At 30.3% G+C, this 19,412-nt stretch overlaps 1 protein-coding gene across 4 annotated transcripts in view; it reads right to left on the minus strand.

Moving 5' to 3' along the window:
• The window catches only part of LOC118201712 (glycogen debranching enzyme), a 155,497-nt gene that overhangs the window by 91,476 nt on the left and 44,609 nt on the right, over positions 1–19,412 (minus strand). For all 4 annotated transcript variants that reach the window (XM_085820784.1, XM_035373860.2, XM_035373859.2 and 1 more), the window contains exons 6-10: positions 17,655–17,763; positions 13,456–13,576; positions 9,323–9,526; positions 8,804–9,128; positions 2,392–2,515 (exon numbers count right to left, since the gene is read on the minus strand). In XM_085820784.1, the coding sequence (XP_085676910.1) occupies positions 2,392–2,515; positions 8,804–9,128; positions 9,323–9,526; positions 13,456–13,576; positions 17,655–17,763 (883 nt within the window). The remainder of the gene's footprint in view (positions 1–2,391; positions 2,516–8,803; positions 9,129–9,322; positions 9,527–13,455; positions 13,577–17,654; positions 17,764–19,412) is intronic.

Genomic DNA, 19,412 nt, shown 5'->3' on the forward strand with positions numbered 1-19,412 from the left:
TTATTGGAAGTTGAAAGGCTGATTTAATTTCTGAAATCCTTTTTCTCTATTGTTTGAAAAATTCATGAAATATCACCTTGTTGGCGTATGCTTTTTGGGTACTCTTCTGTTATCAGGACCGGATTCAGAAATGTACTATGTATGTGCGTATATGTGTGTTAAAATACACAGCTCGACATTGAAAATGCAACATCAAGAAGGAGTGATCAGAAAATGATGAAATTTGGAAAAAAGACAGAGACAGCAAGCAGCAATAAGTGATTTTTTCTTTCAAATTGATAGTCAGAATACAGAGCGAGAACGGTGTCTGCTCAGTAGGATGTAGGACCACCGCGGACAGCGATGCACGAAGAAACACATCTAGGCATAGAGTCAATAAGAGTGCGGATGGTGTCCTGAGGAATGGCTCTTCATTCCCTTTCAACCATTTTTCCCAATTCGTCTTCTGAACAAGGCAGGGACAGAGCCTGCAAACGGCGTCCAATCACATTCCACACATATTCGATTGGTGACAGGTCAGGAGAGTATGATGGCTAGGGAAGCATCTGTATACCTTGCAGAGCATGTTGGCAGATGTGAGCACTGTGTGGTAGCGCATTATCTGCTGAAAAATTGCATTAGGCAGCCCCTGAAGGTAGAAGATTGCCACCAGCCGCAGTACATTATCCAAGTATCGATGGGCCGTCATAGTGCCCTGAATACGAACTAGAGGTGACAAGGAATCGTAGACAATAGCGCCCCAAACCATTATGCCACGTTGTCGTACGGTGAGGCGTTCCACAGTTACTGCCGGATTATATCTGTCTCCACGTCGACGTCACACACGTATGCGGCAACTGTCACTGGATAAACAAAAGCGTGACTCATCTGAGAACACAATGTTTTGCCATTCTGTTATCCACATCGCTCCAGTCCGGCACCATTCTAAACATTGGCGTCTATGCTGTGGGGTCAACGACAGTCTTCTTAATGGACGCCGTGAGTGCAGGCCACGTACAACCAATCAACGGGAAATGATTCTGGTTGACACAGGAACATCCAGGGTATCTTGCACATGCTACAGAATCACAGTACAAGTGACTTGCATGACCGCCACAGCTTGTCGGCGGATGCGTCGATCCACGCATGCTGACGTCACTCTAACTGTACCTGCACCCCTCCTTCTTCTCACATTTCCTTGTTCCAAACATGTTCGCCATAGTCTGTGCTCGCATCCATGTGGATATCAGCTGCGATTTGACGTAAGGACGAACCCAACCTTCTCGGTCTGATCACCATACCCCTCGTAAAATCGTCTATCTGCTGGAAGTGCGTTCGTTGATGGCGGCCTGGCATTCTCTCCTATTACATGTATCCTCCGGGACAAAAACCAACTTTCTTCGATAATTCTTCTGGCAGAAATAACGACATGAATATTGCCCATTCTGCATGTTCCTTCCCTTATAGAGCTTGGTGAGCTGTACATTTTACATCATTCGCATAACTCAGTGACGTTCGTCTATACTCTAAAATTTGCATAAATTTCTGACCACTCCTTCTTGGTGTTGCATTTTCAACATCGAACACTGTACATTCACAAATTATCACCAAAAAAATTTAGAATACAAGAAAACAGTTATAAAAAGTGAAAATACAGCATATTTGTTAAATGAAAAATATGTAGCAGATTTTTTTTTTATTCCCTTGATTTAAACAGATAAAATTCATTTCCAACCAAGATTTATGCATTTCCAGAGAAATTATTAATATTACTTATACACAAAAGAAAATACATTTACAAAGATTTAGGACTGAATTCAGGAAAAAAAATAATAAATTAAAGAAAACAACTTTAATTACGTTTAATTTTCAGTATATAGTACATTTCTCCAACTCTCTGAAGATAGAACTTAAAATTCTTTTGCAGACATCATCTACTGAAATATTCCTGAAGTTTTGCATTATGACTTTCTAAATTTAAGAAATGTCTTTCAAATGATGCTTTTTAGAGTGGCTTCATTTCTGAAAACAGAAAGCAGTTGTCTGCAGCATGTATCAAACTGGTGGGTGGAGGAGATGATTGGTCATTTTCCTTCCAATTAACTGTTTGATGATAATTATGTGCAAATGAATCTTTTTTTTTTTTTTTCTTTCCTTCTATTCTTTTCTTTTGAAATCCAGAACAGCAGATATCAACAGACAAAAAATGAAATTAAAAAAAATTCTATTTAAACTTCCTAAAAGCACATAATATTTTTAAAAAAGCTAAGTCGAAATATTTAAGCAATAATTAGTGCCCCTAGTTACTCGATGGCAGCTTAGAATTCAGCAACCTACATTAAAAAAAAGAAAGTCCTATAACTTTGTAGATGCATTGTATATGAATTTAAAATATAAATACTGGAATCATACCACGTATTAGAGCTGTGATGCCTAATTGATTTACAAATATATTATCAACTGCCTCACTCGATGTAAATAATTCGGCAACAACAAATAGATCTGATCTTACTTCTCGAGCTTTATCAATGAGGTACTGAAAAGAAATTTCAGAATTAATTAAACACATTACAACTATTATGTTTTTATACTTCATGAACATCAAATTAAAATTTAAAAAAAAGCCCAAATGATTACATGATTTAGGTGGAAACTCATATCTTGCAACACAGACACAGCCAGACAATAAGACAGCATTTTACATGAATATTTAAGAAAAATGTTGTATACATTTAGCAATTATTATCAAACTAGGTTTCAGAATGGCACTTTATTCCTGAAATACAGTGCTTATGAAATCAACATTTAAAGAATTTTAATGCAAAATGAAAAAAATTCACTTGTGGTACATAAAAGTAAGTATGGTGTAAAGTACTTACATTTACATTTAATAATATTGCATTACTATAAATATCTAAATATCAGCAAAGAAGAAGAGAAAAAAGTGTGTTTGTTGTCGTCGTACTTAGCTGATCAATTTTCACATCTTGAGAAAGTTAAGTGTTGCCATTTTTTTATGCAGTACAAAGTCCAAGATCCGGATGTCCAATATCTGGAATGATCTGAAATTCGAACCCTAAAGCCACCAACAAACAAAAAATGTTTTTTGAAAGTTTTTTTTTACGCTTTATGCATGTGCAATTGATTTTTTCCCCATAAGGAAACATGTGGAGAATCCCAATTGTTAATTTCACTTCACACTAAATAAAACACCACGTTACAGAAGAAACAATCATTTTAGCATAAATTTGTGTAATCAATAATTCAGCTCCATAGCTGTGTATCTGCTTGGCATACATCTCAAACCGAAACATTTTACATAGAAAGATAGTTTACTTATATTTTCTATTCCTAGGGACAACTGGCGTATCATTATTATCTACTATATTTTATTTATTTATTGTATTATCAATCTACTATATTTTGCTTTCATCACCGTATGTTTATCAACACACAGCAACTTGAGTAATGAATGACACATGCAGCGATGCCTAAACAATTTTTCTATATTAGTATTTGAATAACAAAGAGTATGGAAACATTTTATGTTGACATTATGTTTGGTGATGATTACAGATTTAAGTTAAATGTGCTAAATGTTGATAAAGAAAAATTTAACAAAATGTTCTTTCCATATGTTAAAAAAAGATTTTGTTAAGGATACTTAGAGGACAAAAGATTACATTTAGTGCTTTTTGAATTAAGAATAACTGATTTGTTATCCACATAAACCCAGAACTGATGCCAGAGCTCGTATGGCTGCACTGGGCAGCAGATATTAAGAAATACAATTTTTTTGGAATTTAGAGAAGCACCAAGTTACAAAATTAAGGGATGATAAATATTTTAGAATTTAGGGAAAGCTAATTAAGCCCCAAATTAAGAGGTGGCGAAAATTCAGAACTTGGGTAGTAGCAAAATTTAGGACTGGAGAAATTGCATCAGGCGGCAAAATATCAAGTGCCAGCCCTCAGTAAGCTTAAGTATATGTGGGAATTTATTTATTCAGGACTCAGATAAACCTTAACATTTTAAATGCTACATTATGATGTGAAGGTAAAATATACATTTTGTGGTGAAAAATCAATTTAAAACTCAAATATAAGAATTATGAAAAAAGAAAAAACAATTTTTAAAATTTTTTAATGATTTATAGTATGTTCCATAAATGGAATATTGGCAGGAAACAATTTTTTGATATAATTTTATAAAACTAGAAAGCCCGGCGGCCATGCGAAATGACCGCTGTTCTAGATATTATAAATTGTAATTAAAATGATTTGTGCAAAGTGTTTGCTAATTCAAACTGAATTACCCAGGGCAGGCGGCAAGGACGCCCTTCCCTTACTGCCCCACAGTGTTTCCCCCTTCTACTTGCTTAATTCCTTAAAGTAGAGTGCAATGAAGGAAACCACTGGCGGTACATTTCTTAAGAGCCACGACTAGCTCAATAAATAGAAAGGTGATTTAAATAACAAAATGTTAATTCACGTGTCAAAGATCTCTTTGCACACAACATTTCTTGTCTAGATCTTTCCATCATTTTTAAGCTTGCCTTGCAGAGGACCATCAATTATTTTTAATTTTATGTATGTTCTTTCACAAACTCTTGAACAGGCAACATAAAGTTGACAATGTCCAAATGCAGGCTCAGGTAAAAAAATGCCAACACGCTTAAGCGTTTGGCCCTGAGACTTATTGATGGTCATAGCAAAGGCGAGTTTTACAGGAAATTGTCTACGTCTCAATTGAAACGGTGACCATGTGCCATGGCAACTTCCCCCCATTGGCTAGTACAGTTACGCAAGCAACCAATAAACTATCGGTGACAAACAGACACTTAGCCGCATATAATAAAGATATTTATTTATTTCATTTTATTCGTTTTTTCATGGTTGCCAGTTTTTGCTGGTTGCATATTTCTGAATTCTATTATATATAGATGTTAAATTTATTTATTAAATGTTAAATGCACATGCTCTTGTATTTTTAATTTTTTCGGCTTAGCTTTCTCATAATATTTGTCCTGCGCTGCACTGCACAGGGAATAAAACAATTTACAGTTATACAAGCAACCAATAAACTATCGCCGACAAACACTTAAGCTGCATATATATAAGACAAGATTAATGACATTTAAATTCAAAACTCAATATTTTCGTCCACAATTTTTCAGTATTGGTAAAGTGAATTTCTAAATGTTATTAGCCAGCTCTCAGTAAGCTTAAGTATAAAAAGGGAATTTATTTATTCAGGGCACAGATAAGCTTTAACGTTTTAAATACCACACTACAATGCGAAGGTAACATATACATTTTGTGGTGAAAATCAATTTACAACTCAAATACAGTACAGAGTCTGAAATCCGGACATCCATTACCTGGGATAATCTAAAATCCAGACTTCAAAACCATCAACAACGCTTTTCTCATAGGCTTTATGCATGTGCATTTGATTCTCCCCTCCGTGCATAATAAAACATCTGGAGAGTCCCGATTCTTAATTTCACGTCAACACTAAATAAATAAATAAAATACCTTGCTTTTGAGGTAACAATCATTTTAGCATAAATTTGTACAATCAGTAATTTAGCTCCATTGCTGCATATCTGCTTGGCACACATCTCAAACCGAAACATTCCACATAGATACATCGTTAATCTGATGCCAACCTGGCGAATCATTATTCTACTCTCCTTTCATCACCGCATGTTTATCAAAACATGACAACTTGAGTAATGACTCATGTAGCGATGTCTAAAATTTTTTTTTTTTTATGTTAGTAATTGAATAATAAAGGAGTATGATAACTTTTGTTGACATTATGCTTGGTGATGATTACAGATTTAAGTTAAATGCGCTAAAAAATTTTGACAAGGAAAAATTTACCAAAACTTTCTTTCCATATGCTAAAAATAGATTTTGTTGATGATACTGATAGACTCAAAGATTACATTTAGGGCTATTTGAATTAAGAATAACTGATTTGTTATTCACATAAACCCAGAACTAGCGCAAGGGCACGTATGGCTGCACCAAGTCACAGAATTTATGTCTCACAGAGACTGCATCAAGCGGTAAAATATCTAGCGCCGGCCCTCAATAAGGCTTAAGTATATAAGGGAATTTATTTATTCAGAACTCTGATAAGCAAGCATGTGCAAGAACTAGACATAAGTATAATAAATAACTAAATTAATGCAATTCAGGCTTAATTGTTCTCAGTGCGCGATAGAAGCAAGATAAAATTTAATGGAACAACTTATTGTCACTTGCCAAGCTCATGATGCGTAGCTAAATATGTATAGTGAAGGATAACTAAATTTGATGATGATAGCCGCTAATTTTAAAGGTTTACGGATATTGCAAAACAAAGGTGAAATTTTCCAATTAATGGATTTTGGAAAGAAATGTGGAGAAGGGGTAATAAATGAAGATGATATAAAAGAAGTTTTTCATTGTGATGACAATGCTCCAATCATCAATCAATTAACGGAGGACGAAATCTGTAGTATGGTTCTCAATCCAGAAAATACCAATCTCAATAGTGAAGAAAGTGACAGGTAGGTTACTGAAAAAAAAAAAAAAAAAAAAAAAAAAATTGATTGACAAGTCAATCAGAATTATTGACTTAGCAACTACAGGACTTCAACACTGGAACTTTGTAATTGAACAAGAAATTATGTCTGTCTGTAGAATTGAAGAGAAAGTATTAGCACAAAAAATGAAGCAAGTTAAAAAATTTACATTCAAAGAAAATGTTTAATAAAGTAAAAAAAAATATCAAGCCTTTTTTTTTTTTTTTTTTTTTTTTTTTGTAAATTTTGATACCCTTTAGATCATTAATGCTTCATTGTTTCATAAATCACAATTTCATATTTTTAATTTTATAATATCTATATGCCATCTTAGTAGATTTAAACTGATGATCTAATATCCAGAAAAATCACAAAAATCTGGAAGTCAGGACAAATCCGGATCTCAGACTTTGTACTATATTCACTAAACTACTTATATTTGGGATGTAAGTTGATGAAGACATATGGAACAACCTGTAAAAATTGTTACTGCTTGGAGTTGTAAAAAAGATTGAAAATCTTTGGTTAGTTCTTTTGCTCTTCTGAAATGATTATTTCCAAAATTTATACGAGCTGTTAACACACAAAAATCTAACTCAGTGCTTGAAAACACTGGAAAATATCAAAATGCTTAATATTCTTTGTTTTAAGCTATGGATGACAATGATTTGTAAAACAATTCAAAATGGCATTGTGCATCGGTGGTTGAAGATTCAGTGGTAATCCAAGTTTCTAAACAGTGGTGGTTCAGCAAAATATAATATCACATCAAATATGAATAAGTCAAAAACCAATAATCACCAATCAATAAAATATAAATTGATTTAATTAAATATAATAATATCTCAATCTCAGAATCTCACATCACACCTTCCATTGAATCTCAGAACACACTCAATGGTGCTGCTCTCAGCGCCCTCTAGCCTTATGCGGGTCTTACCAGGAATCTTAAGTTTTAAGATTTTTACTTTGGAAAACAAGCAAGATGTTATTTTAATATATTTAAAATTGCAAATTTTAAGATTGTGATAATACAATCAATAGGATGTTATATACTTTATTAATATGATCTAATTTTATGGTTTGTATTCTGCCAACTGTTTTGATGTTAGTTTTAAGATATTATAAGATAAATGAGCTTTAAGGCATGAGTTGACTACTGAAGTTTGAAGTTATTGTTTACTTTAGTTATTATTTATTGTTACTTTAATAATTACTTCCAGTATTAGCAGTGACATTAGTATCTTAATTAATATGCCTCAGAAAGGCAAAGACAAAAAATGGCAAAGGAAAATAAAAGGGTGAAGGGAAAAGAATGCATGTGGCATGCACACAACGTTTCTATTTAAAAGAAATGTTTTCTAAAATTAGAGTAACCAAAAAATAACCTGAGAAAGATTATTGAGCAGTCAAATAATAGTTCTCTCTGTGCGCTCCACAAGTTAACATCAATAAGTAGTAAAAAAAATGGTAGTTTTTGTCTATGCACTTAATAATATTAACAGATCAAAAAAAAAAAAAAATATTTGAGCCAGATGGTTGGAGACTGAAAACAAGAGTTGATTGTGGAGCAGGATGTATAATGTATGCTGGTTGGTCATTTCAATTAAAAGAATATACGAATAATTTTAAGCTATACACTGCTTTTACACATTCCAGAGTTATAGGCATAGAGTACAGGATTTGAGCTGAGACAAAATTCTCACACACCTCGATTTTACTTATCTGAAAGGTTAGCAACTAGGATATGGAAAATGATTTGAGCCAGAATTTTATTTTACTTATTGCAAAGGTTAGTAACTAAGATCGGTAAAGTGACTTGAGGTAAAATCTTATATAAATCTCAAAATGTATATATAGCTTTAAAGTTAGATTAATTTTCTATTTATTAATTCTCTCAATCTCATTTCCAAGCAATTCATATACTGCCAAGAGTTTCGTGCTTATTCAATTTTTTATAGAATCAGAGGCTTACTAGTACTGAAGAATTATGTACACAATTCTCTGCTGATGTTACAGCAAAATAATGAATTTTTTAGAGAAGTCATGAATCAAATTTCCAGTCCTTTAAATTTTATCTGCTGATGAAGGTACAAAAATCATGGTACACATAATAATCGATTATTTTCCTTATTTTTTAAGGGCACATATAATTTGTTGTAATAAAACTGTAGTTTTGCCATTATAAAGTTTTAAAAGCATGGATGAATAAAGGAAACATGCACATAAAAAGCAAAATAAGCATACCTCAGCAACATGTATAGGTGTGCTGTGACAATTATCAAGTCGAAGTCCATAGAATACACGAGATAATTGTTGAACATATTCTGTCATATGGCTCCAAAGATATGGTGAATCTTCTGGTTTATTGCCATATCGTAATTTAACACTATCACCCCATGCTACTAATTCACGTCTTAAATAAACATTTGATCCAGGCTCAGCAAAATTTTTTAGTGGATTGTCACCCATAACCCAACCATTATGAGCCATTATGTAACAGGCTTGAGGGGAGAACATCAGTTTTTCATCCTCTTGAATATCTGTATCAATTCCATAATTTTTGAAATACCTAAAAAAAAAAAAAAAAAAAAATAACACCATGAATCGGGGGGCGGGGACTATGAAAAAACGTAAAATAATTATAAATGATATGATACTTTATGAACAGGTTATACAAAATAAATGTGCAGGCAGGCATATTATGAGTTATTATATATATTTACTATTTATATTATTATTATATATTATACACACTTTACTTACTGGGGCACTAACGGATGTTGAGCAGAAAGTGCTTTAAGTTTTGGACCAGAAGGGTTCAGTCTTTCATAGCGAACAGCTGAAAGAATATTTTCAACAGCAGCATAAAAATGCATATCAATTTCTCCTTTCTTTGCATTATTCAATTCTTCCAATTTATGTCTAAGATTGTCACAGCTCTTGTTGATTTCTGGAATACTCATCATCCTAAAAATGTTTGGAACTTGATGTCATTTTATATTGCAAATATGCATTCACACACTAATTATTTACATTTGTGAAAAAAACAAAGGTATCTACAACACTAATACAATAAAGTTCCTATTTTCAAATAGACAAGAAATATATGGGAAATAGACTGTCATGAATTCAGATGATGATAATACTAATATGTGCCTCCTTCCCTGAACAATGATAGCTAATTAGTATATTAGGAAATGAATAAAGTACTTTTTACTGAAGCATAAAGCAAAATAAGTTTAGCTTTAACTTATTAATCACATACTTAGATATAAGCTACTTGACATGGTTATAATGGCATTCTCTTTCTGTGTACACTAAAGACAAAATATAAAAATGGAACTAACATAAGTTTTTTCAATTTATATCAAATATAAATGAAGTTTGAAATTTACTAAATTTTCAGAATTTTGACCCTATCAAAATCACAAAATGCAGAAAAATAATGGAAAGATAAGGGCCAGTAATTAAAACTTTAATAAAACTTAATATTACAAAGCATGCATCCTAATATTTTTAAATGGCAGATTTCTAAAAGTTAGTGAGTTGTATTTTATCATTATAAAAATGTATCTCTCCAAAGGCATTTCCTCTTTTCATAATGTACAAATTTGTACCTTGCCTCAATTGTGGCATTTTTATATGATAAATCAAGCAACCCCCCAAAATATTAAAGAATTAGATTGTCATTACATTTAGAATCTAATATAAAGCTGATTTTCAGTATGGAATTTATATATATAAAGGTAGTTTTTGCTTTTTGATTATTTACACCTCTTCCTGAAAACTTGCAAAGTTAAGATGCAGCAGACAACAGCCATTTTCTAAAATGGTGGCACACTAAGAATTACATAAAACAGTAACAATTAACAAAACTAAAAATGAAAAAAAAAAAAAAATCCATAAAAAGTACTTTTTTTTTTTCTTTTTTGGCACTGTCATCATCATATGTACAGTGATCTGTTTTAGCTTAAAAACATATCAAAGAATTGCACAAACCCAGAACCATACACAACTTGGCATTGTGCAAACTATTATTCTCCTCATGCACACAGAAATCTACTTTCATTCAAAAAATTACACAAATTTGGCATTTTTACAAATTTTCATCCACAAAATTCAGTAGCTTAAGAAGCACAGCTTAATAGTATGCAAATTTTTGCATTCTCTGTTGCTGAAAAAAATGCCAGATTTCTGAAGAAATGTAACACTTTCTTTTCATCAGCAGGTAAACTCTGCAGTCCCAATATGATTCCTTACAAGGGGGAAAAATGACACTCAAATAATAATAATAATAATAATAATAAAAAAAAAAAAAAAAAAAACAATAAATAATGAGAAAAGACAGAAATTAGCTCTTATCTACAACATACTTGTGTATATATATGGGTGGTCATATGAATACAGTGTGGCAACATCATGGTTTGCCTATTTTGGCAACACAGCGTATGGTCTTGGGAGTACTTTTCATTTGGATAATCAGAAACAACAACAACAACAACAAAAAAAAAAAAAAAAAAAGTCTAAGCCATATATCTTGCAATACAAGCTCAGTTAATTTAATCAAACTTTATTTGAATGAATAAATTCACAATCAAGCTTCAATAAAATATACTTTTAGTATTTTCAGCTACATCATATGTACAAAACTGTCAATTCCAATGCAATATCAAAAAAAGGGGAGAAGAATTCTTGAAACTAAGAGAACTAGAAATTTGAAATTTCATGGATGAGCAGCACATGATCCATACAGATGCAGGAATATGTTGTTAATAAAAATTTTTTACAGGTACAATGAAATCAAGGTTTCAAATCAATTTGACATTTAATGTTTCATAAAAAAAACCCTTAAAAGCTGAACAGTTCATGCTCATGATTCATATAAGTGTACTTTTCTTGCGTTTAAAGACAGTTCCTCTGATGCTTTATCAGAGGGGTCACCAAACTTTTTCACTCACAGGCCATATTGGTTATAACTGCATTTCACTTATTGTAAATTTAGAAACAGTGTATGATGTTTATAATATGCTTTATTAAAAATATGCATGACAGGCAATGTATTTATAGATCCTATATTGTATATAAAATAATTAATAATTATATTGTATTGTTATATAAAATAATTAATGTGTAGGTTTACTTTGCTTATTTTAAATTTTAAAAAATTATTTAAATCTTTTTGCAGCCAAATTGGAGATCCCTGCTTTAGCATATCAACGGATCTGCAGGTACCTGGGAGTTTATAACTTAAAGCAGCCAATGGTTAATTATTGTTCATTCTGTTTTCATTCTAATGGCCATTTGACAAAATCAAGATCTTCTTTTCAAATATTTTAAATTATTTCATCTTTAACACACATGGGGAAAATTTATGCTAAAGAAACTTTAAGTTGAAGAGAACCAAATAATCACTTATACACATTTAATGTAAACTTTTTTATGCCTTTATTTGATTTTGAAGGCTTCTACATGTTTATGCCCATTCTCAATCTTTGTAATAACAATAAACCACATCTGGTATATATTACAAGTAAAAAAATTAATGTGACTGAAATTGTCAACTTTTTCCAATACGTAAGTTTATAAAAACCCCTGCTGGTTTGTCCAACAAAATTAACAAGTTAGAGTAATAAAAAATATAATTACATAAAAGCTACTGCTTTGGGGAAAAATGCTTTCACTCAATAAATTTCTAAGCAGATAATTACTTCATTAAAACTAAAAACTAAAACAAAACAAAAAAAAAAAAAAAATCAAAATATATAAATATATATGATTTACCTTAAAAACTAGCCAGGCATTGTACTTTCAACTAATAATGTACATATAATCTTCTAAAGGATTTTTCAAAAACAGATGCTTAAATACTATAGTTGATAATACAATTTAAATATTGTTAGTTTATATGCTTTTAAAACATTTTCTCAAATACAGGCATAAATAATGTTCTTGATAATGCAATTTAAAACACTATGAATAAGACTATACAGACGTGTTAAAATAACATGCCAAATAATAATTATTGAAGGAGTTAAAGCAACAAGAATCAGAGCAATATTCATAAATTTGCCTGATTAGTTTCGAAAATTTAAGTATAGAACCTTTTTCTTCAGCTGCAGAAATGCAAATGATGAAAGAGAAGCCAGTGAAAAGAATGACAGGAAGAAAGTAGCCCGACTTTCTTCCTCTCATTTTTATCACCTTACCATATCTTATCACTGGCTTCTCTTTTGTCATTCGCACTTCTGCAGATGAAGAAGAAGGTTCTGTATTTAAAACTACAAAAGTTATTCTCCACATTTATGAGTATTACACTGATGCTTGTTGCTTTAACTTCCCCATTAATATTCTACTGATCCCTGAAAATTTGAGAAAATGAATTTCCACATTCTACTTCAAATATATATCTTAGTAAATTAACTACTCTGCACATTAAAAGGCAAGCATATACTCAAAATTAAATAATCATTTTCCCTTTCATTACATTTATGTCCATTAGCTAATAAAAAATTCAGTCTACTCTATATCAAAATGTATTTCAATATTCTACATTAATCTAAAGTTTTAGCATTTTGCCTGCATTCCATTCAAAATATACAATGGATATTATTAAATGTAACATAAAATAATTTGATGCAAATGCAAGATTCCAAAATTTCTTATAGAATTTTTAATAGGCGATTTTTTTCTCACTTTCTGAGAATTTCTACTATCCACAAAAATATACTTTGAATCAACAATAAACTTCATAGACAGTTAAAATTGAGAACTGTTATGCAAAGATTAAAAAAAAAAGTTATATTTTATATCAATACAATATCAACATTTCAATAGTACAATCAGTAACTTGCTTAAATTATGGCTTAATTAACTTCAACAACATACTATAAACTTACTTATTTGGTGCATATATACTTAGTGCCAAATCCATATTAATGGTACTTTTGAACCTCCTATATTCAGGATCTTGTATTATTTTCAGTTCACCAGACTGTTTCTTCAATAAGCGATCTGGCTCTAAAATTCAATATTCACTTAAAAAGGTAATGGAAACTTAAAATTATGACAATTTTATTAAGAAATGTATAATTCTTTTTCTAAATTTCATTCATTAAAAATATTAATTTCAATTATTGACAAGAATTTTCGGTAAAGTTCTTTATCGGGACAGGATTCAGAAATGTATGCACATGCGTATGTATGTGTATATGTACATACATACATTCATATTTACACATATACATTGCAAACATAAAAACATACATACATACATTTCTGAATCCTGTCCTAATAACAGAATAGTACTGAATTTTCTGAAAAGTCTGCTGAATTTGTTCATTAGTAATAATAAATATTTAATTTCAGTGGCAGATTAAAATAATGGACTAGCATATCAACCATTTAAAACTGTAGACTCGTCAATTTAAAAAATTTTGTCAGTAGCTTAGAATGATTTTAATAATTCATATAATATCAAAAGGCCAATGGCCATCTTAAATACCCAAATAATTGCATAATATATATTAGCTTCTGCTGACACCTTTTCAAATCGATAAGTCTGTCTTAGTGGAAATGGTGAAGTGGAAAATTAATTGGGTACTTCCATCTTAAAGTAGCAGCTGCACTTAATCATTAAAGCTAGCAAATTTAATCACTCAATCTGTAATTGACTAAAAATTGCATTAAATTGGATAAAGAATATTGACAAATATATAACGTATATCCATTTTATTGGCTTAAATAGTTTTAGAAAATACATGCTTTTGCATGCTTCTTAAAGTCACTGTAACATTGATAACATTCCAGTTTGACTGTTAAAGTGACTAAATATTGTGCCTTTAGTTGAGATTTGTTAGAAACTGTTAAACATCTTTTATGAAATGAACTACAGTAAATAGGAAAAAACTCAGAGATTAGGCATTATATGCTCTTTCAATTTAATTGCAGTTACAATCCAATTACTATAACAGCAAACATCAAGGCAATTTGTGTAAATTATTCAGGTATTCATACATGTCAACAATGGCTGAACATTTCGTAGCAGCAATTTTAACCTTGAAGATTAGAGTTTATACAATAACTTAGGGTTTTGAAAAGCCAGTTTTCAAATTCAATATTTCCATAAAAACCAGTTTTAACCAGTTTTTGAATTTTTATCAAAAAAATAGAATAGGAAAAATATTTAATTTAATTTATATAAAATAACAAAAAAAGAAATCAAAATATTAAAAAAATTAAGAATTACATATACACATTACTTACACAAAGTAACGAAATCAATATCAAAGTCAAAATATAAAAAATAATTAATTATTACATATACATATACAAAATCAATATCAAAGTCAAGATATTTTAAAAAATGAAGAATTACATATACATATCACTTACACCAAATAACGAAAACACAAACAAAAATTTCAAATAATATTTAAACATATTTTCACTAATTTTAACTTCTCCTAAAAAAAGAGGATTTTAAAAACATAAAATATCCACTGAATGGTGGCTAAGTCTTGTCCTTATTTTAGACACAATATTGTCTGAAATTGAAAACAATCGTTCACTAGCTACTGAGCTTGGTTTTATAGTTTTCAGGGCATCAAATAACAAATCTAAGTTTTTTGTTCATTTATTCGTTGCCTCAAATAATGAAAATTCAGCTTTCAGTGTCGTTGGATTTGTAAGTTTTGTTCCCACGATATTCCCAACATTGTTCCCACGATAGTTTTGATTAAAGAGTCCAAGAAATTCTTATTTTTTTACCTGTCATATTTAGTGCTCCATCAGTCATAATATTACATATATTTGTTACAGGCAAGTTAAAGGCCCTTCCTGAAATTCACGAAAAATATCACATCCCATTGTAGTTCCCTTTAAAGAACGCATGCACACCAGTATCATTTATCAAGCAGTATCATTTATATATCAGTGCTTTCATCCATAGCTATGGAGCAAAATTTAAACTGGCCAATCTCTGAATCTAATTGTGATGTCAAATTTTTATCAATGTCTTCGATTCTAGAAGTCACCATTTTTTGAGATAAGCTTACAGTCTCAAAATTATTTTTCTTGTCTGGACATAAAACATCACAAACTTGGAGCATGCATTGTTTAATGAACTCCCCATCACTGAGAGCTTTATTATTTTTAGCAATATTGTATGTTACAATGTAACATGCATGTGTAGCTGCTTCTTGGATACAGTTTACCTTCTGGAAAAGATTTGTCACCCTGATAATTTTTTACAAAGACTTTCTGCATTTTGTTTTCTTTCATACTCGGACATTTCTTCAAAATTGGAATTCTTATGCTTAGATGTGAAATGACGGAAATGTTATATTCTTTAAACACTGCTACATTTTCATTGCAGATAAGACTCACTGGTTTATCTTTTACAACAGTAAAAATATTTCCAGGTCCAGTCATCTTTAAACGCATGGCACTCTGAATCAACTTAGTGTTTTTTAGTGGCCATTTTAGGGTTGAAATATTTTATGAATAACCCAAACAAGCACCAGCTACATTATACTTTTAATAATTTCACGACTATTCACAATGATGCTATATGTATGCAATCAATAATATTAGAACTCTCGCCAAAAGAAAAAGATGCTGGCTGGAGCTTAAAATGAGCAGTCTGCACACATGTGAGGTATAATTCACCTATATTGGATTCCCATATGTCTGCTCCCCAAGAAAGAGATAATGCTTGTTGGCACGAATCTACAGCTATAACTAACAAAGAACTTCTGCTTTTAACACATAACCAATTGAAAGTTGCCTGTGCTTGCTATTTCCATTGATTTATGTTTTGTAGAACAAAATTAGACAGTAAAAAGATCATCAGTCCTTTGAAAAAAAAGGGAAGAAAAAATTATATTTAAACAAAGTAGAAAAGGAAATGGATATCTAATATATAAATATATATTTCTTTTAATTTGCCTCTGACCGGCAAATTAAAATTCTATCTGTGGGCCAGACAGAACCTTCTGGAGGGATGTAGCTTATCCAAATTTTTTAATAACAAACTCAAGGATTTCAAAGCGAGCAATGGCAAAACTCAACGGGGAGAACCTTTTTATCTCCAGCGCGCGGAACTGTGCATTGGAAATTCTAAAGATACACTCATTTTTAAATTATTTTGCGACATTGCTATTGAAATGAATTTTATGGTTTAAGTGAAAAGAACTTGGTATTTAATAAATAAAGGTAACACACAAATCTAAAAAAAAAAAAAAAAAAAAAAAAAATGCCTCTTTGGATGTAATTTAAAATCTGAAACCTGCACTCTAGTTATTTGAGCTTCCAGGTAGTTGAATGCTGGATAGCTGGGCTTTTATTGTAAATATATAAGAAACTAAACAATGAAAGAAGTGAATATTTCTCATAAGAGCAAAAAACAGGTAAAGAAATTATCTTAGCACTATGATGTTCAAAATATTCTTAATAATAAAAATATTTTATCTCACACAGCTGAAATAATGGCTAATGCCAGTGATCATCTACAAGCACCAGTGAGATTCATTTTAGTTTTACTTAAAAAAAATATCTACATTTATTGCCTACTTATGATCAACTATGCCAGTGATCTAATGGCTGACCATCACTGATGGTCAATCAACAACTAGATAGAACCTTTACTAATGGAATATGCATCATATAACAAACTTAGGTACACCAAAATAACATGCTGCAACCGGAGTTTTGTACATTGATGGCAATCAAACTGATGTATGATTACTTAACACAGTTTATCATTTCTCTTAGCTACTCCATATGTGTATATGGAGTAGCTATGTGTATATCCAACCATCTCTGAATTTGGAAAACCAAACATGCCATTTGGACTAGTATTATATATGATGGTCAAAACTAGTTAATCTGTGAAGTAAAACTGTATTTTCAGGTATATCTGGTTAATATTTGTGGACATACTTTCATATGCAAATATGGCTTGCTTTTGTATGCTCTTCCTCAAAGTTTATACAGAAAATAACAAATCACCCCAAAGGCAAACAGAATTTTTAGATTGCTTGAATTTGACCTGAAAATAAAACTATATAAAAATTTATAAAGAAAAGTAATAAAATACCTCCAGCTATTTCCCAAAATTTATTCACAATTTCATCAACATCTAACATAAAAAATTCGTGTAGCCTTAGAAGATGTTTGAAGTAACCTTGCAAGGCACCTTTAATAGCCTGAAAATATACTATTAAGTATGAATCAATGTTTTTCTTAATACAAAGCACATTAAAAAATGCAAGTTTGTTAACAGCTTTATATATTGCTTATTTGGACATATTAAAATGAAGGGGAAAATATTAACATGAATTAGGTACAACTTAAAATATTTTCTAGATTATTTTTCAGAGCTTAAAAATATTCACAAATTTTACCATCAACAAATAACAAAATGATATATTACTGATAAAAGCCTATATATATGTTGTTTCAAAAAGAATATAGTATTGTTAAATTAAATTTAAATAAACATTCTCTATTCGTAAAATGCAAATTTAAAGTTAATTAAATTTTTAATGAAATTGAATTACAAATAATGATTAATTATTGCTGTGAACTAATCTACAATATCATTTAAATGAGAGCATATGTAAATCAAGTACAAGTATCAAAATCTATGAATATATAATAAATGTATAATATATAATTCCAATAAATTTTTTAATCCTAAAAATTTATAAAAATGTATAAGTGAATAATTGTTGAGCAGGCAGGTGACAGACTTATCAAGGGAAAGTTGCCTCCAAAACTAACTCATCAATTATTAATTTCTTGTTTCATCATCCATGTAGGCAAGGGCAAAAGGAAAATTCAAAACCAAAAGTAAAACCAAATGTTGTGAATTACTAATAAGAAATTTAAACAAAAGGAATTTAGAGAAGTTAGTAAGTAAAGACTAGAATAATTAAAGTAATTAAGAGTAGAAAACCAAATTTTTTAGAAAACCAAAGTAATTTAGAAACTCTTGCCTTTAAAATTTAATTGGCTTTAAATTTGCTTTTTACGAATAGAGGATGTTTATTAAATTCAAATTATATATATATATAAAATTAACTTTAAATTTGCATTTTACAAATAGAGAATATTTGTTAAATTCAAGTTAGATATATATATATATATATATATATATATAAAGTAAGAAATGTAGTATCCATTTTAAACAAAGAGCCAGAAAAAGTGAATTTCAATACCAATAAATTTCAAAATATCCCATAAAAATACAAAATAAGAATTAAAGAAATGAAGTTGAAACCTAAATATTATAAATATCTGAAAAAATACACCCAAATCAATACCAGAAAAATAAATAAGAAAGAGGAATTCGATTAAATCTGATGAAATATTATCAAGAAAAGGATACATCAGACTCCCTTAAAAACTTTGCATGTCTATATTCAAAGTTAGCTGATGAACTGTTCTCAAGTTTTTTAATTATAACAGTTCATCCGAAAATTTTGAAGTCCTCTTTGAGACAAGAAAAAATTCACTTTAAAATCAAGAAAAAGAATAAAATTAGACTTTTTCACTGAATTTAAAATTGAAATAAAAATAACAAAAATAAATAAAGAACATGAATTTAAAACCTGTATCAAGGAAGACTTCAAAATATTTTTGGATGAATTGTTATAGTTAAAAAAAACTTTAGAATAGTTCATCAGCTAATTTTGAATGCAGAAACACAGGGGTTTTTAAGTGGAAGGGGATTGTAATTGAGTCTGATGTATCCTCCTGCTGATAGCATTACATTAGATTTAATCGATTTATTTTTCTGGTATTAGTTTTGGTATATTTTTTCAGATATTTACAAATTTTAGGTTTTAATTTC

Source organism: Stegodyphus dumicola, chromosome 7 (assembly GCF_044657685.1).
Source record: "Stegodyphus dumicola isolate Sdum_Otavi_A_Nest chromosome 7, ASM4465768v1".
NCBI lineage: Eukaryota > Metazoa > Arthropoda > Arachnida > Araneae > Eresidae > Stegodyphus > Stegodyphus dumicola.